The sequence below is a fragment of the Thalassophryne amazonica genome, chromosome 9, assembly GCF_902500255.1.
Source record: "Thalassophryne amazonica chromosome 9, fThaAma1.1, whole genome shotgun sequence".
NCBI classification, from domain to species: domain Eukaryota; kingdom Metazoa; phylum Chordata; class Actinopteri; order Batrachoidiformes; family Batrachoididae; genus Thalassophryne; species Thalassophryne amazonica.
Genome location: NC_047111.1, coordinates 29,265,436 through 29,289,658, shown reverse-complemented (window position 1 = coordinate 29,289,658; position 24,223 = coordinate 29,265,436). Strand labels below are relative to the sequence as shown.

The following is a 24,223-nucleotide window of genomic DNA, read 5'->3' as shown; positions in this document are numbered from 1 at the left end:
TGGTACGCATTCCTAAGATCAACTTTTGTAAAGATTTGGGCTCCATGCAGGGGCGTGAACACTGAATCTAACAGGGGCAGAGGGTATCGGTTGCGAACCGTGATCTCGTTCAGCCCTCTGTAATCAATGCATGGATGTTGTCCGCTGTCTTTCTTGCCCACAAAAAAGATACCAGCACCCATCGGGGAGGTGGAGTTCCGGATCAGCCCGGCAGCTAATGAGTCCCTGATGTAGGTCTCCATTGATTCGCGCTCCGGACGTGAGAGGTTGTACAGCCTACAGGACGGGTACTCATGCCCGGAATCAAATCAATGGCACAATGGTACGGACGGTGGGGGGGAAGGGTGAGAGCCAGATCTTTGCTGAAAACGTCAGCAAGATCGTGGTACTCAACCGGCACTGCCGTCAGATTGGGCGGATCTATAACCTCCTCATTAGCACTTAAACTGGGAGGAACCGAGGATCCTAAACACTCCCGGTGGCAGGTTTCGCTCCACTGAGCCACAACCCCAGATGGCCAATCAATCCGGGGATTGTGTTTTACCATCCGCGGGAAGCCCAAAATCACGCGGGAAGTAGAAGGAGTCACATAAAACTCTATCTCTTCCCGATGATTCCCAGACACCACCAGAACTACTGGTTGTGTCTTGTGTGTGATTAAAGGGAGAAGGGTGCCATCTAGTGCCCGTACCTTCAACGGTGAAGCCCATCTGCTGTCCAGCAGATTCCCTTCTGACCCCGTGTCCACCAGTGCTGGGGCTTGAAAGGTTAAATCCCCGCTCAGGATCATGACTGGGAGACGTGTGGAAATACCTCTATGTCCCACGTGAATGTCTGGACCCACCCTTAACCCAGTCTAAGTCTAAGGGCGGGCGTTTGTGTTTAACCGTTTGAAGCAGTCTCTCTGCTGATGCTCATTTGAGCCGCAGAAAAAGCACTCCCCGCGGGCCATTCTCCTCTGTCTGTAAGATGATCTTAATCTGGCCCTGTTCGTGTCCATAGCATCGTCAGCAGGGGGAGCTGTTGCCACACGGAGCGCAGAGGCTGTGGAGCATGGGGAGGGCGGAACCTTTTCGGACCCGGAAGGGAGAGGGACGGCGCGTGCCCCGCCATGTCCTTCGTCTCGCTCCCGATGACGTTCCTCTAATCGATTGTCTAAACGTATAACTAGATCGATTAGAACATCCAAATCCCGCGGCTCATCCTTAGCCACTAGGTGCTCCTTCAGGACCGACGACAGTCCGTTTATGAAGGTGGCGCGGAGCGCAGTCGTATTCCAGCCGGACCTCGCAGCCACAATGCGGAAGTCGACTGCATACTCAGCTGCGCTTCGACGTCCCTGTCTCATAGACAGCAGCACTGTTGAAGCGGTTTCGCCTCTGTTAGGCTGATCAAAAACCATTCTGAACTCCCTCACAAACCCAGTGTAAGTGGTAAGGAGCCGTGAATTCTGCTCCCAAAGCGCCATAGCCCAGGCGCGTGCCTCACCTCGAAGCAAATTAATTACATAAGCCACCCTACTGGCGTCTGAAGCGTACATTACGGACGCTGTGCAAAGATGAGCGAACACTGCATTAAGAAGTCAGCGCACGTCTCCACACAACCTCCGTACGGCTCCGGGGGACTTATGTAAGCTTCAGGGGATGGTGGGGGGGGGGTTCTTTGGATGACCAGTGGAATGTCTATATTCGGCACCGGGTCAACAGGAGGAGAAGCTGCAGCCGCGCCCTTAACATGCGCTTCCACCTGCGCAGTGAGAGCCTCCATCCTACGGTTGAGGATGACATTTTGCTCAGTCATTAAATCCAACCGAGCAGTAAAGGCGGAGAGGATTTGCTGCAACTCACCGATCACGCCCCCTGCAGACGCCTGTGCACCCTGCTCTTCCATTGGCTGTTCAACAGATGGTTGACGCCCCTCGGGTTCCATGACGTTGGCCGAGATATCCTGTTGGGAAAGTGTAATGACATGGACCCACAACAGGGGGCGTAAATGAACGGACAATAGATGAGCCAAAAATACAACACTTTACTGTTGTGAAGCGTGCACAACGAAATATAGACAAATACAGAATTTGGACAGAGTCAAATGTACAAGGTGACGTGTGGGCAGGCTCGAGGATAGAAGACGTTCGTCCAGAGAAGAGCCGGATCCCACACGATTTCCACTGCCACCGAACCCGGAGAATACCGGAGCCGCCAAGTTCCGAGTCCCCAGGTGGCCACCGTCTCTGGCTGTCGGATCTGGTACTGCTGGCAGGAAGCAGAAACAGTTAGGTGTGGGTGTGTGTACACCCAGCAAAACAATCAGCAACAGTTCCTCAATGGTGGGTAAAACACCTCCACCTCCGAAACAGGAACACAGTATGAATTAACAGTAGCACCAACTGAACACGGCTGAGAAAATACCTCGAAGGCAAACAATATGTCGGCAGCGGGGTGGAGATGTCGTCCGGCTTTTATGGAGTGGTTGATGAGTTGGTGATAGGTGACAGCTGTCACTCCTGGCTGTCCTGTGAGGCGACAGCGCCCTCTCGTGCCTGAAGTCCGCACTCCAGACAGGGCGCCCTCTGATGGTGGGCCAGCAGTACCTCCTCTTCAGCGGCCCACACAACAGAAACCGCCTAAAGGAAATGGGAGTTACATACAGAAAAGCTAAACGAAAGCCATCATTAACACCTAAACAGAAAAAACAAGGTTACAATGGGCTAAGGAAAAGCAATCGTGGACTGTGTATGACTGGATGAAAGTCATATTCAATGATGAATCTCGAATCTGCAATGGGCAAGGTGATGATGCTGGAACTTTTCTTTGGTGCCGTTCCAATGAGATTTATAAAGATGACTGCCTGAAGAGAACATGTAAATTTCCACAGTCATTGATGATATGGGGCTGCATGTCAGGTAAAGGCACTGGGGAGATGGCTGTCATTACATCATCAATAAATGCACAAGTTTACATTGATATTTCAGACACTTTTCTTATCCCATCAATTGAAAGGATGTTTGGGGATGATGAAATCATTTTTCATGATGATAATGCATCTTGCCATAGAGCAAAAACTGTGAAAACATTCCTTGCAAAAAGACACATAGGGTCAATGTCATGGCCTGCAAATAGTCCGGATCTTAATCCAATTGAAAATCTTTGGTGGAAGTTGAAGAAAATGGTCCATGACAAGGCTCCAACCTGCAAAGCTGATCTGGCAACAACAATCAGAGAAAGTTGGAGCCAGATTGATGAAGAGTACTGTTTGTCACTCATTAAGTCCATGCCTCAGAGACTGCAAGCTGTTATAAAAGCCAGAGGTGGTGCAACAAAATACTAGTGATGTGTTGGAGCGTTCTTTTGTTTTTCATGATTCCATAATTTTTTCCTCAGAATTGAGTGATTCCATATTTTTTTCCCTCTGCTTTGTCTAAAAAAGTAATCGTTACTGACTGCCACAATTTTTTTTCCTGATTTCTTATAGTGTTTCTTAAAGCCAGAAAGTTGCCATTTGAAATGACTTTAGTTTTGTGTCATGTCTGTGATCTGCGTTTTTCTACAAAATTAAACAACTGAATGAACATCCTCCGAGGCCGGTGATTCCATAATTTTTGCCAGGGGTTGTATAATAGCAACTAACAATGAACATAAATAAATACATACAGAAATAAATGTTTCCTGTGAACACCTAGTGACTCTCACACCTCCATTTCATCCCTGTCTTATTTAAGTTTAATGACAGTTTGTTAATTTCTTCAGTGATTTCCTCCAGAACTATCTGCCACACTAGAAAACTGCTGCATCCTAGTAAGAGCAGAATATTACTGGAATGAATCTGAATAAGGAAAGTTGTTTTTTTTTTTCTCACCTAAATGGATACTCCAGTTTATCATCTGGAATAGTCACAGATTGCATTTCAGAGCTTCTAGAATTGAAACATTTTCGTGCAGGTGGTGTTGGGGGGTAATTTTGTGTTTCAGCTTTTTTTTTTTTTCACCACTTTCATCCCTGAATATGAGTTGTGATTCACGTTTGTGCGGATTAAAGTTACTAACTGGGACTCCTGTCTCGTTGCGAGAAAGAAACGAGAATCGTCCTCTGTTCTGTTCACACAGCTCCTAACGTTGCGCGGCTCTCTGACAAGTCAAGATAGAACGATAGAATCCAGTCTGAATTAATAACTTCAGAGCGAAACACCGTTTTATTTTTATTTATGTCCAGAGATCAAGGATACAGTGACTAATTTCATATTTATTTACTTTAAGACTCAAGGAAATACTTAGAAAACCTGTAAAGCCTACTTTTAGTACAAAATTCACGAGGTATCGATAAGGGAATCGATAAGGAATCTGATCGATAAGTAGAATCGATAATGACATCGATATAGATAAAATCTTATCAATACCCATCCCTAGTTATAACCAGTATTTTTCAGGCCCAGTGACCCTCCATGCCCCCTGAATCACGACGTGCATTGTGGGGAAAAAATGTGAGGTGCTAAGAAATGCAAAAACTAAAGTAGTGTGTGCAATATTTTCAGTAATCCTGCAACAGGACAACCTGGATATCCTGGAAAACTAGTAGTCCATGAGTGAATCCATCATAGCACTCGAGTATATTTGCAAAATATCACATTTTAAATTAACTAGTGTAGTGCCCATAGAAAGTTTGTATTCTTATAGAAAATTGGGAGCTTAAGTAGATTTTTCATGGCTGGTCCTATGAGGCTGTGTTTGAAGGTGGGATGTACAAAGATGTGTACTTACTCTTATCTTACATAGTTTTAACAGACAAAATGTACATTTGTTGAGACATGGTTGACGTTGAGATACAAAGAGACATGCAAATATAATTATTTTTAAGAAAAAGATTGACATTCATCCAACATGGTCATACATATACACACATTGAGATACAGGAAGGAATAAACACAGTTAGTGTACATGAAGCACAAACATATGGATGTGAATACAATAGTTATTGATAATATGATTCAGGGACATTTAGGTTTGTTGTGAAATGTGTGGATTGATTAAGTATTGTGTTTTCATATATTTTGGCTTTTAGCAAGGACACTTTAGGTAGTTGAACCTCATTCCACTAATGTGAAAGTACCACTCCCACTGTGTTTTGCTTTTTTGGCCATTAGGGAAATGCAAAAACAGTAATGAAACAACATGATTTTTTGAAGTGTTTTGAAGGCTCAGTCTTGGTAGATTTGTTTTTTGAGGTAAAGTAAAGGGTATATATGGTGGAATATTGTAATAAGTATGAATTGTTTAGGTGATCTGCAGACAGTTTCAGACATTTGGTCAAGTGTAAGGGGGGGAAGTGTTGGCTTTTTAACTCTCTGGGGCCGACACCGTCGTATATGACGGCTGGGACCAAGCTTTACTAAATTATAAATAACTTTTTAATGATATGAGATAGAAACTTACTTTTTTTTTTGTCTGAAAAGTTAACTCTGCGGACTTTCGTTCCACCATCGGCCATCTTTGTACTCCTCATAGAACCTGTGTGATGACGTGCGCAATGTGAGTGTCCAATTGGAATTGGTTCACCGTCACATGGTTTTCCAAAATCCAATTGTAGGGCAGATTTACCTCACATGATAAACCAAAGATTGTTTTCAGGAGTGATATCTTACTAGTTGGCCCATTTGAATAGCCCCCTAACGCCTCCAATGCGCCCTGCGCCATTACGCACAGCGAAAGTGAAAGCAGACGGAGAGCCTGGCATGACAATCTCATGTGCTCAAACAAAGAGTGTGTAACTATCAGGATTGCTCCACTAGTTTGCATGTGAATGTTACTGGATTACTCTGTGGCTCTCTCCCTCTGGCGTAAAGCATTGTTTACCATATTAGTGAGGTGAGGGAGAGGGGCCACTCCTCAGACTGGAGCATAAACGCATAGACCATTTTGTATATATTGTTCAAAATGTGCATTTGTGTTTGTTTGAACTTTTTTGTTGTACAGTCTTTCACACAAGACCTAAAATTACCTTTATAAAGTGTCAAAACAGTTGTTTATTATAGTTTGCTGTGTGTTTTGAATAAATGTGTGGAAAATTATTTTTTGCTTTACATTTTCCATTGTTATTTTTTATTGTAAACCTTTATTACACTTATAAAACACAACAAAAGCATTTATATTATGAAAGAACAGGTTGTCCTGAAAAAAGAGACATAAAACTTGATTGTGGGATGCAGGGAGAGCTGTTAACAGCCATAATAAAACATTTATGCCAGGCGAGTGAACTGTCCAAAAAATGCCCTTGGGTCCCAGAGGGTTAAATACTTGAAAGACACTGGACTCATCAATAGGATTTAGTACTGCTATAACGGACTGATGCAGAAGGTGGCAGCAATGCAACAATAAGAATGCCAGCTGTCGTTAAACGCCGTAGAAGAGAGTTTGTGCTTGATTTGTTCACAAGAGTATGTTTTGACAACAGGGTGGATTGCCGCATTGACAAAATGCCACAAAAAGCCTCCACCAAAAAATTAATAAAACTACTTAATTTACTCGTATTTGCAGTCAGTCTTGGTCAGTCTGGATAAATCGTGGGATCCATTGATTACTCAGCTTAGGCTAAGAAAATGTTAGCTGATTAAAGTGGTGCAGTAAATACCATAGAAGAAGAGAGGGTGCACTTGATTTTATTCATGGTATGTTTGGAGAAGCAATGTATTTCTCAAGCGACCCAACCATGTAATGAAAATAAAGGTTTTAAAATAAAGGTTTTGAAAATTATTCCCCAAAATTTTCATAATAAAGGATGCACATCATCGTGCATGTGCAAACCATATCTGAAAGCTGAGGCCGATCTGACAAACAGAGAGATATGTAAGCCACATATTCGCACTCATACACACACAGATAGATATTATATTCTAACTTAAAAGCATTTCTAAAACTGTTTAAAAATGACTCCAGAGTCTAATCAATAGTTTTATACTGTTTGGTATGCGATTGGTAGGTGATGGGTGTCATATGTATGATAGGTGGTCCACAAGATGTTTTCTTGTTGGTTAAGTGGTCCTTGGTCTGAAATACTTTGAGAAATACTAGTTTAAGCAAAATTTAATGTGCATATTTATTGTCAGAATCCCCCTCAGTCATTGCTGACAGATGTCAGGGTGCATGTACAGTTTATGTCCATACAATCTGGTAAAACATGTCCATGGAAAATGAGGCTGAGCCAAACCATCACTCAGATCACATTAAGAATTGAGGTTTGTTTGATTGTTTTTTAAAGGTATTTTTAATGACATATTGGCTTCAGCAGTGCAGATTTCTAGTGTGCAATGAGTTGTTGAGAAGTTGAGCAAGGGTTTCATGGATGAAGAAAATGTGTGCATGCATACATAAAGGGGGAGGTCAGTGTGCAACTTTTTTATGCTAGTCAAATTCTGTGATGTAGATATCAGATTCTGATGGGTTGCACTTACAATAGAAAATTTAATTTATTGCTCTTTTTTACAAAAAAGTAGTATATTAGTTTTATTTCCCAGCATTGTCAAATTATATGCAGTTTATGTAATATTGCAATTAAATATGTATCTCATCATAAAGTTTTGTGTCTATTTCCAATTAAACTTTTTTTGTAATTTAAAGTTTGATTTTTTTTTTTTTTTTTTTTTTTTTAGAGTTATAGCTTTCTGGAAGGAAATCTGTGAAATAATGGTTTCTTTGGAAAAGTCTTCATGATTTTTATTTTTTTTTTTTTTTGCTAAATTACTATTTTCACTTCATTTCTATTAGAACATTTTACTTTAATGTTTCTGTATGGCAGATTTTGCTGCCACACATTTGTCATTTTTCAGTGTTCTTTATTGAGATGGCCTACTTGCAGATAAAACGCAAAATATGACGTTACACTTGATTCAACCCTAAATTTATTATTTTACAAATGATACACAGTAAGGAAATTATTTCAACTTGAATGAGATTTAAATCAACTGCTGGTGCCAAATCCGATTAAGTAAAACAGTAAAATTAAGAAACATGATCCTTTCTGTGATCTGCAAAACTTGGACCTGTCTGTGACAGTCAGCTCACTACTGCACAAAATGTTAAAATTAATCCTGAACATACACTTCAACCATCATCTTCAGCTAAATGACAACTCCAGGTTTTTAATATTTTTGTGAAAAATATAGCAGAAGTAGGTTTTAACGGTCCCCACTAAAAATCGGTCTGCCCTGCCTTCACTGCGCATGCGTTGTTTCGGAACTCAGCATTGTCATTTCTTAGCGTCACCAGCATTTCACCGATTATCACCTTGTTTCTGCTTCAAACTGCACTCCAGTCATCATCTATCCCAGCAACAGATAGCTGAAGCTTGATGATTTAAGAGGTTTTACTTTGTCATCTGATGGTTAATAATCTCATTATTCCCTTTGATTGCTTTGGGTGTAAAGAGTCAGACTCAGAGAGTCAGTCTGAGTTGGTGGTGACTGTGGTCTGCGACCGGCCTTGCATCGACGCCTGATGGTTGACCTCTGGCGCAGAAACCATGATCTGACGGGGCAACTGTGGCGCAAAGTGCCAGTGTCACAGAGGGACTTTTCTTCAGAAGGAATTAAAATATTTTCAGACATCATTTTCGAAAATTAGCAGGCTTCACATGGATAACTTAGCTTTTCAGTAACTTGTACATGTAGGTTTTGTGTGTGTGTGTGGGGGGGGATTCAGACATCTTTCATCCTACCCAGGTCACCCATGGTGTCACTCATGCTCTGTCACATTTAACCTATAGGCCCGGTCACACAGCACACGGCGATCGCTGAACGAAGGAAAAAAGTCAAATTGTCAAGAAAAGGTGGATGAATGAGCCTGCAGTTCTCCCATCACCAAAAATCCTGCAAGTCCAGAGCGCATAAAAGAATGAAACAAAACCGAAACTAACAAAAGAAAAAAGAAGTGAATGGCGATCTTGACGCTTTAAACAAAATCAAAACAAAACATTCATGATGGCGTGACTTGACAACAGGTATCAGACCGAGTGCCAGCCTGTGATCAAATCTGCAGCCAGCCTGTGCTCTCCACGGCACCTGCAGCTGCGAAAACTGGTTGTCTTGATCGACAGGTTTGTCTTCATGGCTGCAACGTGCGTGCGCACATGCGCGTTTCATCCAAAGACTGCTGTAACGTGCGTAAATAGTTAAAGTAGTTGATAAAACGTTATTGACGATATTTCTGTATGAAAATGTTGCTTTTCGGCTCGTCAGAGCCTTAGTTATTGCTCTGTTCAGATATCATCAACGTTCATGCAAGACGTCGACTTGGAAGGTTGGACGAAGTTGGACAACAGTCAAACAGAATGCTGATGGTATGGGAACTACACAAATGATGAGGCAACATCAAGACAGAAAGCAAAACGGAATACAGATGAATTGAGGTGTTGTCGGGATTCATTCACATTTTTCAACAGTTTGAAAATTCTGACGAAGCACCAGCTACAGGAGCGAAGCTGGATGACAGTTAAACGCTTTCTCCAAAAGTCAACTTAAGTCTAGATTTCTTGTTTCCTGGTGTCCTTATACTTAACCAGGTAAGTCCCATTGAGGTTACAAGGTCTCTTTCACAAGTGAGCCCTGGCCAAGGCAATAAAAACAGTTCAGAAAACCCACATTAATCAGTTAAAAAAAAAAAAAAAATCCACAACAAAATGAAGCAGCTCAACAGACCTAGAAACAATCAGTCAGTAGTACATTAGAACTGGAAGGGAAGCAGTTAGAAACTAATGGAATCTGCTTCCAGTCCATTTACAATACATTTAAAAACCCGGAGTGAGGTCAGCTCTTGGAGTTGTAATGTCATCTGCAAGAGAATACAAGCAGCAGGTCGACAAAAGTAAAAAGCAAAGTTCAGTGTGAACCTTTGAAACAGACAATAAAACATTATTTGAGCGCAAGCTGTGACTACTGGTTTTATATGAAATATATTTGCAGATTTAAGAATGGAGCATGGCAGTGATGGACTTTTAAATGTATTGGACCAGTGTGTGAGTCTTTTTCCAAATCTAGGTTAGTTGAGAGCAGTGAAATGCGTTACAGACCACTTTTTTCAGTAATCTTTCCAAATCAGTAATCAGATTAAAGTTACTTCTTCAAGTCACTGTACATTACTATTTTTTATTAAAACTGGCCCTTGGGCAGGGGGGAGATCCGGATTCGACTGCACTGCCCACTTTCAGCGAGCTCACATTGGTGGTAGTAGGTCCTACTTATCAGACAGAACTATGAGCGTTGTTCTTGGGGTTTGTGAATCCTCCTCCGCTCCACTCTTATACGGGGTCCTACATTTTAGGACCCCTGCTTTTCTCCCTGTACATGTTTCCCATAGGCTCTATCCTCAGTAAATATGGGGTCACTCTTTTCATTGTTATGCCGATGACATCCAGATACAGTGGGGTAAAAAAGTATTTAGTCAGTCCCTGATTGTGCAAGTTCTCCTACTCAGAAAGATGAGAGAGGTCCGTAATTTTCATCATAGGTACACTTCAACTATGAGAGACAAAATGAGGAAAATAAAATCCAGGAAATCACATTGTAGGATTTTTAAATAATTTATTTGTAAATTATGGTGGAAAATAAGTATTTGGTCAACCACAAACAAGCACAATTTCTGGCTCTCACAGACCTGTAAATTCTTGTTTAAGAAGCTCTTCTGTCCTTCACCTGTTACCTGTATTAATGGCACCTGTTGGAACTCATTGTCTGTATAAAAGACACCTGTCCACAGCCTCAAACAGTCAGACTCCAAACTCAACCATTGCCAAGACCAAAGAGCTGTCAAAGGACATCAGGAAGAAAACTGTAGGTGTGCACCAGGCTGGGAAGAGTGAATCTACAATAGTCAAGCAAGTTGGTGTGAATAAATCAACTGTGGGAGCAATTGTAAGAAAATGGAAGACACACAAGACCATTGATAATCGCCCTCGATCTGGGGCTCCACGCAAGATGTCATCCCGTGGGGTCAAAATGATCATGAGAATGGTGAACAAAAATCCCAGAACTACATGGAGGGACCTGATGAATGACCTGCAGAGAGCTGGGACCAAAGTAACAAAGGCTACACATTATGCACAGAGGGACTCAAATCCTGCAGCGCCAGGCGTGTCCTCCTGCCTAAGCCAGTACATGTCCAGGCCCATCTGAAGTTTGCCAGAGAGCATATGGATGATCCAGAAGAGGATTGGAAGAATATCATGTGGTCAGATGAAACCAAAATAGAACATTTTGGTAAAAACTCAACTCGTCATGTTTAGAGGAAGAAGAATGCTGAGTTGCATTCCAAGAACACCATACCTACTGTGAAGCATCGGGGTGGAAACATCATGCTTTGAGGCTGTTTTTCTGCAAAGGGTCAAGACGATTGATCCGTGTTAAGGGAAGAATGAACGTGGCCATGTATTGTGAGATTTTAAGCCAAAAACCTCTTTGTCAGTGAGAGTATTGAAGATGCAACGTGGTTGGGTCTTCCAGCATGACAATGATCCCAAACACACCGCTCCGGCAACAAAGGAGTGGCTCCGTAAAAAGCATTGCAAGGTCCTGGAGTGGCCAAGCCAGTCTCCAGACCTCAACCACATAGAAAATTTGTGGAGGGAATTGAAAGTCCGTGTTGCCCAGTGACAGCCCCAAAACATCACTGCTCTAGAGGAAATCTGCATGGAGGAGTGGGCCAAAATATCAGCTACAGTGTGTGCAAACCTGGTGAAGACTTACAGGAAACGTTTGACCTCTGTCTTTACCAACAAAGATTATGTCACAAAGTATTGAGTTGAACTTTTGTTATTGACCAAATACTTATTTTCCACCATAATTTACAAATAAATTCTTTAAAAATCCTACAAGGTGATTTCTTGGAATTTGGAATTTTTTTCTCATTTTGTCTCTCATAGTTGAAGGGTACCTATGATGAAAATTACAGACCTCTCTCATTTTTCTAAGTAGGAGAACTTGCACCATCAGGGGCTGACTAAATACTTTTTTACCCCACTTACTGTATATGTCCCCCTGAGGAAAAGTAATGCCTTTTCTCTCAAACCCCTGCTATTATGTCTTGAAGATTTTAAAGCCTGGATGGTCCTAAATGTCTTAGGTTTTTATGATAAGAAAACAGAGGTGATTGTATTTGGCCCTTACGGCTCCTGTGTACCCTCCCCTGTTGATTTGGGTCCATTGGCAGTTTATGCAAAGTCTACTGTTACTAATTTGTGTTTTAAGATGGACAGCAATTTTAAATTAGACTACCAAATTACTGCAGGAGTTAAGTTTCTTTGACCTCATTCAGCTTGCTAAGGTGAAGCCTTTTCTCACACATCAGCACGTTGAAACAGTAATCCATGCCTTCATTACCTTTCGGCTCAATTACTGTAATGCACTTTATTTTGGAATTAGCCATTCCTCCCTTGCAGGTTTCCAGTTAATTCACAACGCTGCCGCTCATCTACTAACTGGAGTACGAAAGAGGGAGCACATTGCACCTATCCTGGCCTCCCTTCACTGGCTGCCTGTGCAGTTTCAGGTTCATTTTGAGATCATTTTATTTGTTTTTAAATCTTTAAATGGCCTTGCCCCGCCCTACCTCTCTGAGCTTCTGCACCCCTACGCCCCTGCGCGGTGCGTCCGGTCAGCTGATCAGCTGCTTCTTGAGGTACTGAGTTGCAAGCGAATGCTCAGAGCGGACCATTCTCTGCTGCTCATAAAAATTTGGAATGCTGTACCTGCGCACATTATGCAGGCCTTCTCACTGTCTGTTTTTAAAACCAATCTTGTAGCCCATTTTTATTCACTGGCTTTTAACATAGCAGGAGATTTAGCTCTGGTTTAGTTGTTTTTATTTGTTTTCTGCTGTTTTTGTTGTTGTTGGGTTGTTTTTTTTCATGGCCCCATGTACAGTACTTTGTTTCAGTTGTGGCTGTTCTAAAGTACTTTATAAATAAAATTGAGTTGTTTTGTGCAGCAGCTCCGAGTTAAAAAAACAGTTTTGTCGTCTCTCAAAGCACGGTGACGGCAGTACACCTGTCCTGAGCTTTACAAAGACTTTTTTAACGCATTTTTCCCCCTTTAAAACTCTGAGCCGCTCTGTGTGTCATCGCTAAAACGGCTGTTCTGCGACATGTTAACAACATATACTAATGCTTTTTTCCCACCTAAATGCATTATTTTGTTAGTATGACAATGCAAACAGAGTTTCTAGCTGCTGGAAAATGATTAAAACGATTAATTAAAAACAATAACACACAGTCTTGCAGGCACACAAAAAAGTGAACGCAACTCCACGAGTGGGCGGTTTGTCCTTTCTGGTGAGATTCTAACCTGTTCTTACACCCCATCTGTCCGCTTCAAAACACCTTTTATTTCATAAACTAGCTGCTTGCCTTGTTTGCTGGATGATGCACAGAGAAATGTAGCGCAGAGAGTTCTGGTTCTGTGCTGCATCCTAAGTGGACTTTGCCCTGCCACAGAGGAGACACTCGGGAGCCGGACAGCAGGGTCCCACTGAGAGGAACAATGGAGAAACGGGGAGCAGGATGCTCCATCCAAACTGAGCCAAAGCAGAGCAGAGCGCACGGCCCGGGGAGGAGAGCGCCTGTCCTTTTTTTTTTTTTTTTTAAAGTGCTTGTGCTGCCCCCCATGTATCATGAAAAGATGCCACCCTGGGCGGCTGCCCTGTTCACCTGTACCAAAACCACTAATTGCAGAGTGTCAAATATGGTTCTACCTCCTGGCTGAACCTTATGTAGTGACAGAGCTGAGTTCTCTTAGATGCTTAAGCAGGTTTCCCAATGCACTGTCTCCTACCAGCACTGTGATATTGCTATATTTTGAATAAATAAATAAATAAAAATCTACTTCCATGAACCTCTTAAGTGGGATGACCTTTTTGATCAACTGATTAACCTTTGTATCCAGGTTGTTATGTGTCTAAAACCTTTGAAAATGATGAGGTTCTACAGTAGTGTTCAGAATAATAGTAGTGCTATGTGACTAAAAAGATTAATCCAGGTTTTGAGTATATTTCGTATTGTTACATGGGAAAAAAGGTACCAGTAGATTCAGTAGATTCTCACAAATCCAAGACCAAGCATTCATGATATGCACACTCTTAAGGCTATGAAATTGGGCTATTAGTAAAAAAGTAGAAAAGGGGGTGTTCACAATAATAGTAGTGTGGCATTCAGTCAGTGAGTTCGTCAATTTTGTGTAATATTATGTAATATTTATAAATAAATAAATGTCTCACGTATCGTTTTAAAACTAAAAAAATTATATTTTATCATATTCTGCATTTGCTTTATCCTGTGCATAGACCCCCTTCTCTTAAATGTCATGCAGTTCTAATGGGGAGAAAAACTCAGAATTTTGACTGTGCCTTATGAGTTGACAGCTGTAATTGTCCCTTAGCAATGTATTGGCTTACTGGAATACTAACTGTGGCTGAACAAATGAAAGAATTAAAAAACATAGGTGACAGTGGTAATCTGTTGCTTGATGACCGCTATGTCATTCCTCCGGAATTCCTCCACTCCTCTTTCCATGCCAAAAGCTCCTGTAACAGTGGAATGTGCTGTTCATTTTCAAACTGGATGCTGTGTTTTATCCGGGACGCCCTCTGACTAGCACAGGAATTGCGGAAGACGTGGACATCAGCACTTTTTCGGCACATTGAGACGGGTGCGGAGGAGCCACATGGCACAAAGCAACGCCATGATGAAGCCTCACAGGACATGTTCTGGCATGTCCAGGCTCATCCACAATTTTTCGGTTAGTCACACGACTGAAAACCCACCGACAGCTGTCTGAAAGCCATCTCAAAGCCGTCCTGTGAGACCAACACGGAGGTGGTTTTGTCCCGCGCCATGAACGGCACGGTGGCGCATCCGTCCGCTTTTCTTTCCATGAAAAAACTCCTGTAACAGTGGAATGTGCCGTAAAAGTACTGATGTCCACGTCTCCTGCCATTTTTGTGTAAGTCAGACGACGTCCCGGATCAACAAAGCCTTCATGTTGGAAATGATCTGGTTGATTCAGCCTGTCAATCAGCGCTTGGAGCGCGGCACGCTCTCAGCAGCTGTGGGCGGTCTTTAAACCGGCTGGAGCACTCCTTAATCTGTGTAATCCCCATAAAATCGTCCCTGAAAGCCAACAGAATTTTCCAAATGGTGTCCACCTGGAGGTCTCTCACAGTTTCTGGAAAAAATTGATGCAGCAAAACTCCAAATCGTTCAGACATTTATTCGCAATAAAAATCCGACGAGAGGGGTGGACCACTGCTCACACAAAGCCTGCTCACAGGCGAATGACGCAACCGACAGGCGTGAAAAAACTTACGCATGCGCACGAAGGTTCAAGCTTGGCTGATGCAATCACACGTGATTCAAATCCATATGGTTTTTGAAAAAAATAAAAAGGTCAGATACTTTTCTAACAGACCTCATATTTAAAAAATGAGAATATATGAATGAACTGAGCAACAACAACAACAAAAAAAAACCCTGACGTGGAGAAGCTGTGGTGATGTTCAGATGCACAGATCACAAAAAGCAGGTGAGAACTCTGAGCTTTAACAGCTGTTATTTTCCAAAGGTATTTATTTGTTCAATGTTGAGCTTAATGTAGTGTTCAAGCACAAAACATGACTGATGAGGAGAAACAATTTCAGAAATGCAACAGAAACAACCACAAATCAGAAAAAGTTGGGACTGTATGTAAAATGAAGATAAAAATAAAAATGTTTCATTATTCCCAGTTTTCCACTCACAGAACCCAAATGTTCTTCCAGATTTGTGTAGCCTTGTACTACGATAGTAGACTATAAAGAAGGGATTAAAGGAACAAAAATAGACAATATATTCGTCAATCACAATTATTTGTCTGACAATTAATCGCCTCCAGAAATTCCTAATCGTGACAGCCCTACCAGTCTGCCCATTCTCTTCTACAACCCCTGGCAAAAATTATTGAATCACCGGCCTTGGAGGATGTACATTCAGTTGTTTAATTTTGTAGAAAAAAAGCAGATCACAGACATGACACAAAACTAAAGTCATTTCAAATGGCAACTTTCTGGCTTTAAGAAACACTATAAGAAATCAAGAAAAAAAGATTGTGGCAGTCAGTAACGGTTATTTTTTTAGACCAAGCAGAGGAAAAAAATATGGACTCACTCAATTCTGAGGAATAAATTATGGAATCACCCTGTAAATTTTCATCCCCAAAATTAACACCTGCATCAAATCACATCTGCTTGTTAGTCTGCATCTAAAAAGGAGTGATCACACCTTGGAGAGCTGTTGCACCAAGTGGACTGACATGAATCATGGCTCCAACACGAGAGATGTCAATTGAAACAAAGGAGAGGATTATCAAACTCTTAAAAGAGGGTAAATCATCACGCAATGTTGCAAAAGATGTTGGTTGTTCACAGTCAGCTGTGTCTAAACTCTGGACCAAATACAAACAACATGAGAAGGTTGTTAAAGGCAAACATACTGGTAGACCAAGGAAGACATCAAAGCGTGAAGACAGAAAACTTAAAGCAATATGTCTCAAAAATCGAAAATGCACAACAAAACAAATGAGGAACGAATGGGAGGAAACTGGAGTCAACGTCTGTGACCGAACTGTAAGAAACTGCCTAAAGGAAATGGGATTTACATACAGAAAAGCTAAACGAAATCCATCATTAACACCTAAACAGAAAAAACAAGGTTACAATGGGCTAAAGAAAAGCAATCGTGGACTGTGGATGACTGGATGAAAGTCATATTCAGTGATGAATCTCGAATCTGCATTGGGCAAGGTGATGATGCTGGAACTTTTGTTTGGTGCCGTTCCAATGAGATTTATAAAGATGACTGCCTGAAGAGAACATGTAAATTTCCACAGTCATTGATGATATGGGGCTGCATGTCAGGTAAAGGCACTGGGGAGATGGCTGTCATTACATCATCAACAAATGCACAAGTTTACGTTGATATTTTGGACACTTTTCTGATGTTTGAGGATGATGAAATCATTTTTCAAGAAGATAATGCATCTTGCCATAGAGCAAAAACTGTGAAAACATTCCTTGCAAAAAGACACATATGGTCAATTTCATGACATAGGGTCAATGTCAACGAGCAGATGTGATTTGATGCAGGTGTTAGTTTTGGGGATGGAAATTTACAGGGTGATTCCATAATTTATTCCTCAGAATTGAGTGAGTCCATATTTTTTTCCTCTGCTTGGTCTAAAAAAGTAACTGTTACTGACTGCCACAATCTTTTTTCTTGATTTCTTATAGTGTTTCTTAAAGCCAGAAAGTTGCCATTTGAAATGACTTTAGTTTTGTGTCATGTCTGTGATCTGCTTTTTTTCTACAAAATTAAACAACAGAATGAACATCCTCCGAGGCCGGTGATTCCATCATTTTTGCCAGGGGTTGTAATCTCGGACATCAACAAGGCATTTTCGTCCACACAACTAGCACTCAATAGACATCTTCTCTTTTTTGGACCCTAGAGATGGTTGTGTGTGAAAATCCCAGTAGATCAGCAGTTTCCCGAAATACTCAGAGCAGTCCGTCTGGTACCAACAGCCATGCCACATTCAAAGTCACTTAATTCCCCCCTTTTCTGATGCGTGGTATGAACATTAGCAAGTTGTCTTCACCTCATCTTGATGTCTAAGTGCATCTGATTGGCTCATTAGCTATTTATGTTAAGCAATTGAACAGGTGTACCTAATAAAGTGGCTGGTGAGTCTATAACTGGAATTCTGTAATGATAAATGCACATATTTAATATTGTTATTATTATTTCATGATGTATTTTTGGTTTATGTTTTTAAAACTAATTAATAAAATCAGAAATGTATTAAGTTCAGCTTTTGCTTTTGGGGATCTTTTTTTGAAGTCAAATTGCTTGTTTTAGGAGTGTCTTCAGGGAAGTGATGTTTCTCTTGAGAAATCTGGTAATGCAGTCCCTTTTTCCTCTCCACATGATCCTCGGCCCTTCAACCTCAACCTTCCATGAGGAAAGAGAGGGGGGTTACTGGCGGACACACAATGAATGGACTGTGCGAAATCTGGGTCTTGTGACAGCAAATGCAGCTGTACAGCTTTTGAAAGCAGACAAGTAATGAGTAGTTAATCCTTTAGTAGCTCAGCTAAAAAATAATTTGACAATAAAATTAGGGTTATTATTTACTGCTGGGGGTGAGAGGTGATTGGGGGGGGCTAAGCTTTTGGGGAAAACGGAGAAGCCAGGGTCACAGATCAGGCCTTTGGTTTTGTACTTGTTGAAAATGACATATATTCAAATATAAAGCCATTGATTATATTATACAAAAGAGCAACAAAATTTATTCATGAAGTGTAGTCAAGAGAACATCCCAATGGACTGTTTAAGTTTGGATGATTGAAATTCAAAGGAAATCTCTATAGACAGGTTTCCCAAACTGTGGTGCGTGCACCCCTGAGGGTATGTGACCAGTAGGGGGTGCACAAGAGAAAATTTGTAATGGTGAAGGTTCGTGTTTGCATAAATTTGGTCCGATTAGTTTGGTGTCGCACTGCAGTGTTGCAGTCGCACTAAAGAACTTTTCATGATGTAACAGTGTGTTCCCTAATGGCAGTGGCTGGCAGAGTTGCCATGTAAGCCACAAAAAGCAGCCATCTGTTACAATGGGCTAGACACATAGGGTCAATGTCATGGTCTGCAAATAGTCCAGATCTTAATCCAATTGAAAATCTTTGGGGGAAGTTGAAAAAAATGGTCCATGACAAGGCTCCAACCAGCAAAGCTGATCTGGCAACAGCAATCAGAGAAAGTTGGAGCCAGATTGATGAAGAGTACTGTTTGTCACTCATTAAGTCCATGCCTCAGAGACTGCAAGCTGTTATTAAAGCCAGAGGTGGTGCAACAAAATACTAGTGATGTCTTGGAGCGTTCTTTTGTTTTTCATGATTCCATAATTTTTTTCCTCAGAATTGAGTGATTCCATATTTTTTTCCCTCTGCTTGGTCTAAAAAAGTAACCGTTACTGACTGCCACAATTTTTTTTCCTGATTTCTTATAGTGTTTCTTAAAGCCAGAAAGTTGCCATTTGAAATGACTTTAGTTTCGTGTCATGTCTGTGATCTGCTTTTTTTCTACAAAATTAAACAACTGAATGAACATCCTCCAAGGCCGGTGATTCCATAATTTTTGCCAGGGGTTGTAATTGTATAATGTCAGGGTAACATGATGTGAGTCACTGTGTTAGCAGTCGTGATGAAACTGATCAGGGTTGATCCGTGAACCCCACAAATGTGACTGTAACATTACATTTCATTATGCCTCCCATTTATTTATCATGTCGAACTACTTGCTCTACTCAGTGTTGTAGTAGTAGTAGTATTGACTTGCATCTGGCTCGGAATGTAATTGACTTTTTCTTTTTTCTTTTTTTTGACCAAATGTCAACATGTAGATCCACCTCAGAGATCTGTTGTGGTGACCCTGAGTGGGGGGAAAAAGGGAGATGTCAAAGGAACTTGCTTTTCACTTAAATTCCATTTAAATCTATTCATGTGTTTTTGAGATATCCAACTATGGCAATGAAGCCAAAAACTAACAATTTGAAATTTTCACAAATGAGTAAAACAAACTAAACAATCCAGCAACTATTATTAAAAAAAACTTGTTTTTCACATTACCCAGGATGATTTATGTCAGTAAATTTTTGAAGTTTAGTCCAGTAGAGTTTGTGAACAACTCTAAAAAAAAAATTAATCTTATTAGTTACGTTCAGTTGAAAAACAAAAGTTGTATATTTGTTATTTAGACAAATTTTTGAATTCTTGTAAAGAATCTTTGAATTATTGAAGTTTGTGAATGCAGCAGTTCCATTATCTTTTTTTCCTGGTGTTTTAATGTGTAATATCTGTGTCTTCAACAGACTGGTGTCTTCCATCCATGCAGTTATGGCCACCACAGCAGGAATCATCGTTGTGTCATCATGCCGAGGAAACGTTATTAACGGCAGGTTAGACTGCTTGTCAATCTTTTCAGGAGTGAGTGGTTGTTGTTTTATTTCAATATGATTAACAGAATCATTGTATCAGCAATACAGATCTGATACCATAGCAAGACAAAGTGCAAGTGATGCAAATTTTACTTTCCGAAACATTTACAAATTCTGTTCAGGTATGCAAAATGAAATAAAAATATCTATATATGGGTGCAGGCAATTGAGATGTATGGCTGACTATTCATATTTAAGGTGAAACACCCAGTGCAAGCTAGCTTTTTTAATCACTGTTGATCCGTACAGTGCACTGAGTGTGACATATCAAGTTGCTCTTGTTCAGTGTGCAGCAGTCTTGCAGAACAACAGTAGCACAGAAAAAAATAGCACTATTTTTCCCAGCAATGAGTCTGATTTTGAATTCGGAGACATGACTAAGTTAGACTTTGAGCAGTCCAGGGGTTGTCAAATGGCATCAAATTTAGGAGTAGAAAAAAATTCTGTCCTACCTGCAGTTTGTAAACTTTGTGGAACACTTGTATGTATTTTTTACACTTATTATACAGCCCCAAATCAGCAGCCGATCTGCTCTGTGTCAGCCTGATCCTGTCAGATCTCAGAAGCTAAGCAATGCGGGACCTGGTTAGTACTTGGATGGCAGACCTCGTTGGAACACCAGCGGCTGTGTGTGTTTCCCCAGGTAACACTGGAGTTGCGTCAGGAAGGGCATCCGGCATAAAACCTGTGCCAAAATATCATTGCGGATCTGGTTGCATCCGCTGTGGCGACCCCGAACACAAAACTGGAGCAGCTGAATGGACAACCATACAGCCCCAAATCAGAAAAATGTTGAGACAGTATGCAAACGCAAATAAAAACAAAAGCTGCAGTGATTTTTGTATTTACTTTGACAGTATGAATCTGATATTTGATGTTTTATGTAGTCACATTAATTTAATTTCTTAATATACACTCACTCACTCACTCACTCACTCACTCACTCACTCACTGGCCACTTGTTAGTACTGGGTTGGACCCCTTTTGCCTTCAGAACTGCCTTAATTCTTTGTGGCATATGGAATGAATTTATATAGCGCTTTTCCATCTGCATCAGATGCTCAAAGTGCTTTACAATTATGCCTCACATTCACCCCGATGTCAGGGTGCTGCCATACAAGGTGCTCACTTCTTCGATCTTCTGGACTCAAGCCTTAACCTTAACCACTAGACCATCACCTCCATCGATTCAACAAGGTGTTGGAAACATTCCTCACAGATGTTGGTCCATACTGACATGATGGCATCACACAGTTGCCCATCCAACCAGTCTGCCCATTATCTTCTGACCTCTGACACCAACCAGACATTTTCATCCACACAGCGTCCGCTCACTGGATATCTTCTCTTTTTTGGACATTCTCTGTAAACCCTAGAGATCGTTGTGTGTGAAAATCCCAGTAGATCAGCAGTTTCTGAAATACTCAGACCAGCCGTCTGGAACCACCAATCATGCCACGTTTAAAGTGACTTAAAATCCCCTTTCTTCCACATTCTGATGCTTGGTTTGAACTTCAGCAAGCCATCTTCACCATGTCTAAATGCTTAAATGCATTGAGTTGCTGGTGTGATTGGCTGATTAGCTATTTGTGTTAACAAGTAATTGAACAGGTGTACCTAATAAAGTGGCCGGTGAGTGTACATCCATTCCTGCATTTAATACCTGCAACACATTCTAAAGATGAGGGCAACTTAGGGCTTGTAATGTGGTAAAAGTAAATAAATAATTTTAATAATTTTATTTCAAGCAGGTGACATAAACAGGTGATTGTAATCATTATTTACATTAGAGACGTTACGAGGACTGCCTTCTTTCATCTGCGAAATGTGGCGAGGATTCGTCCCATCCTGTCTATGGCTGATGCTGAGACTTTGATACATGCGTTTATTTCTTCCAGACTGGATTATTGTAATGCTTTATTTTCTGGCCTGCTGCAGTCTAGCTTTCGAGGACTTCAGTTGGTACAGAATGCTGCTGCCAGACTTTTGACACAAAGTAGAATGTTTGACCACATTACTCCCATTCTGGCATCCCTTCATTGGCTACCGGTTTCTGCCAGATCGGATTTTAAGGTTTTATTGTTGGTTTATAAAATTGTTCATGGACTGGCACCTTTCTACCTGGCGGACTTGGTTAAGCCCTACGTACCTGTGAGGCCCTTGCGTTCGCAGGGCGCAGGGCTTCTGTGTGTTCCGAGGATGAACAAGAAGTCTGTGGGGTATAGAGCCTTCTCCTACCGTGGTCTGACTCTTTGGAACGATCTACCTGCTGTTATTAGGCAGTCTGACACGGTGGATACTTTTAAATCAAGACTGAAGATCCACTTTTTTTTAGACTGTCTTATCATTAATTTAAGATATTTGTGTTTTGCTTTGTAATTTCTTTTTATTCTACTGTGTTTTATCTTTTTATTGTGCTTTTCTTGCTTTTAATTTTGATTTTAGATTAATTTGTGTTGTTGTGAATTGTGTGAAGTGCCTTGGGGCGACTTTGTCGTGAGTTGGCGCTATATAAATTAATAAATTGAAATAAACTGAAAAATTTGGTACAAAAGTAGTATCCAGAAAAGTCGTTGAATTGCAAAATGACTCACCCATTTCTCTTGAACAACACTCAGAAATAAAAAGCAGATGATCTCAGAGAAACAGTGCTTGATGTTATGAACCTGGAGAGGATAAGCATTGTCAACCCAGCAAAAACACAGTAAAATTACCAAGACAGAGTGGACGACTTGCCAAACACACCTATACCATCTTGTTAATCCCTTAATCTGCAATAGAAACCCAGATATTTATATTGCAAATGACACATTTTCACTTAAAAATTTATACTCGTATTGTCATGGATGTTGTGATATGACACAGCCCTACTGTCTATATCATGAAATGACTCCAACTCAAACTTGGAATGTCACAGGCTTTGGTTCAGTGGGTTTCATGTTTTCTGACCTCTCACCAAAAGTGTTAATCCTGTTAGCATGAATTCAATCAGTTTTGCTCTCAAACTGAAGAACCACATTCTTGCCTTCATAATAAGGAGGATAAATGGAACAGCACGTCCACCTATAAGGAGGCTCCATTAATGGCCCAGGACACACTCAAGAGATTACATTTCCCAGCTGGATTAGGAACACCTCAGGATCTCCCAGGATGATTAAGAAAAGTTGGCCGATGATGGGGAAGTGTGGGATGAGTTGCTTAGCCGTCTGCTACCACAACCCAGACTCGGACAGGTGATATAAATTGAATGAATGTATTTTACAAGTGAAGCACAGCCACCAGACTTTCATCAGTGTCATTCAATCAATATTTGAGTGTTCTAGTTTTACTCATATGATTTTTCAGTAAATGGAATTGATAAGTGACATGTAAAGTTCTGGTTATTTTATTTCGCAAAAGCATGTAAATGAATTAAAAAAGATTAAGGAGCAGCTTGGACTGAAGGCAGTTATTCAGTTGTCACAAATATCCACACAATTGAATTTAATGTCTGTGCAAGTGTAATATCTACGACTGTATTGGCTGATGCTCACAATTAAATGACTTGGATTGGGACTGTGGCCAAGAAAACTTGATTGGGACATCCCTGGTGTGGTTAGGAACAGCAGCTTTACTCAGCTTTTTAGAGTGTCATGTGCTGTTACTCAGTTCACCATTAGATTGTTGTGTCAGTGGGACTGAGATCCAGCACACCAAATAATATCCCTATCAGTGCCAATACCACCATAAATATCAGGATCCATCAGTATTAGGAAGTTTACACACCACTGTTAACTGTGATTGACAGCAGCAGCACCTCATGTAGAGGCAGTTACTGCACATCAGTGCAGCGTTCAGTAAAAATGGGGCACAAATGATAAAACTCAGTGGAGAGACGGCACAATCTGCACATGGCAGTTTACACTTATTTTCTCTTTTCTGAGCTGGGTACAACAATGATGCTATGTAGAGAGATAAACTAGGACATCATTAGAGAATGTGCATGCTTTGTTTCAGTGAATGTGGATTTTATGACTAAATTTGATGAGAAAAAATTTGATGAGAAAACTGTTTTGTAACACAGGAATCCAAAATGAAAATATGTGCATACTTTTTTAAAACAGTACCAAGAAAATTAAGTGCTGAAAGAGTGAGTGCAAAATGTAGGATGAATCTTTGTGAAACGTTT

General features: G+C 40.9%; 1 protein-coding gene across 1 annotated transcript in view; it reads left to right on the top strand.

Moving 5' to 3' along the window:
- The window catches only part of tlcd3a (TLC domain containing 3A), a 118,503-nt gene that overhangs the window by 24,248 nt on the left and 70,032 nt on the right, over positions 1 to 24,223 (top strand). Inside the window, exon 2 of the mRNA XM_034177841.1 lies at positions 19,930 to 20,016. Coding sequence (XP_034033732.1) covers positions 19,930 to 20,016 — 87 coding nt within the window. The remainder of the gene's footprint in view (positions 1 to 19,929; positions 20,017 to 24,223) is intronic.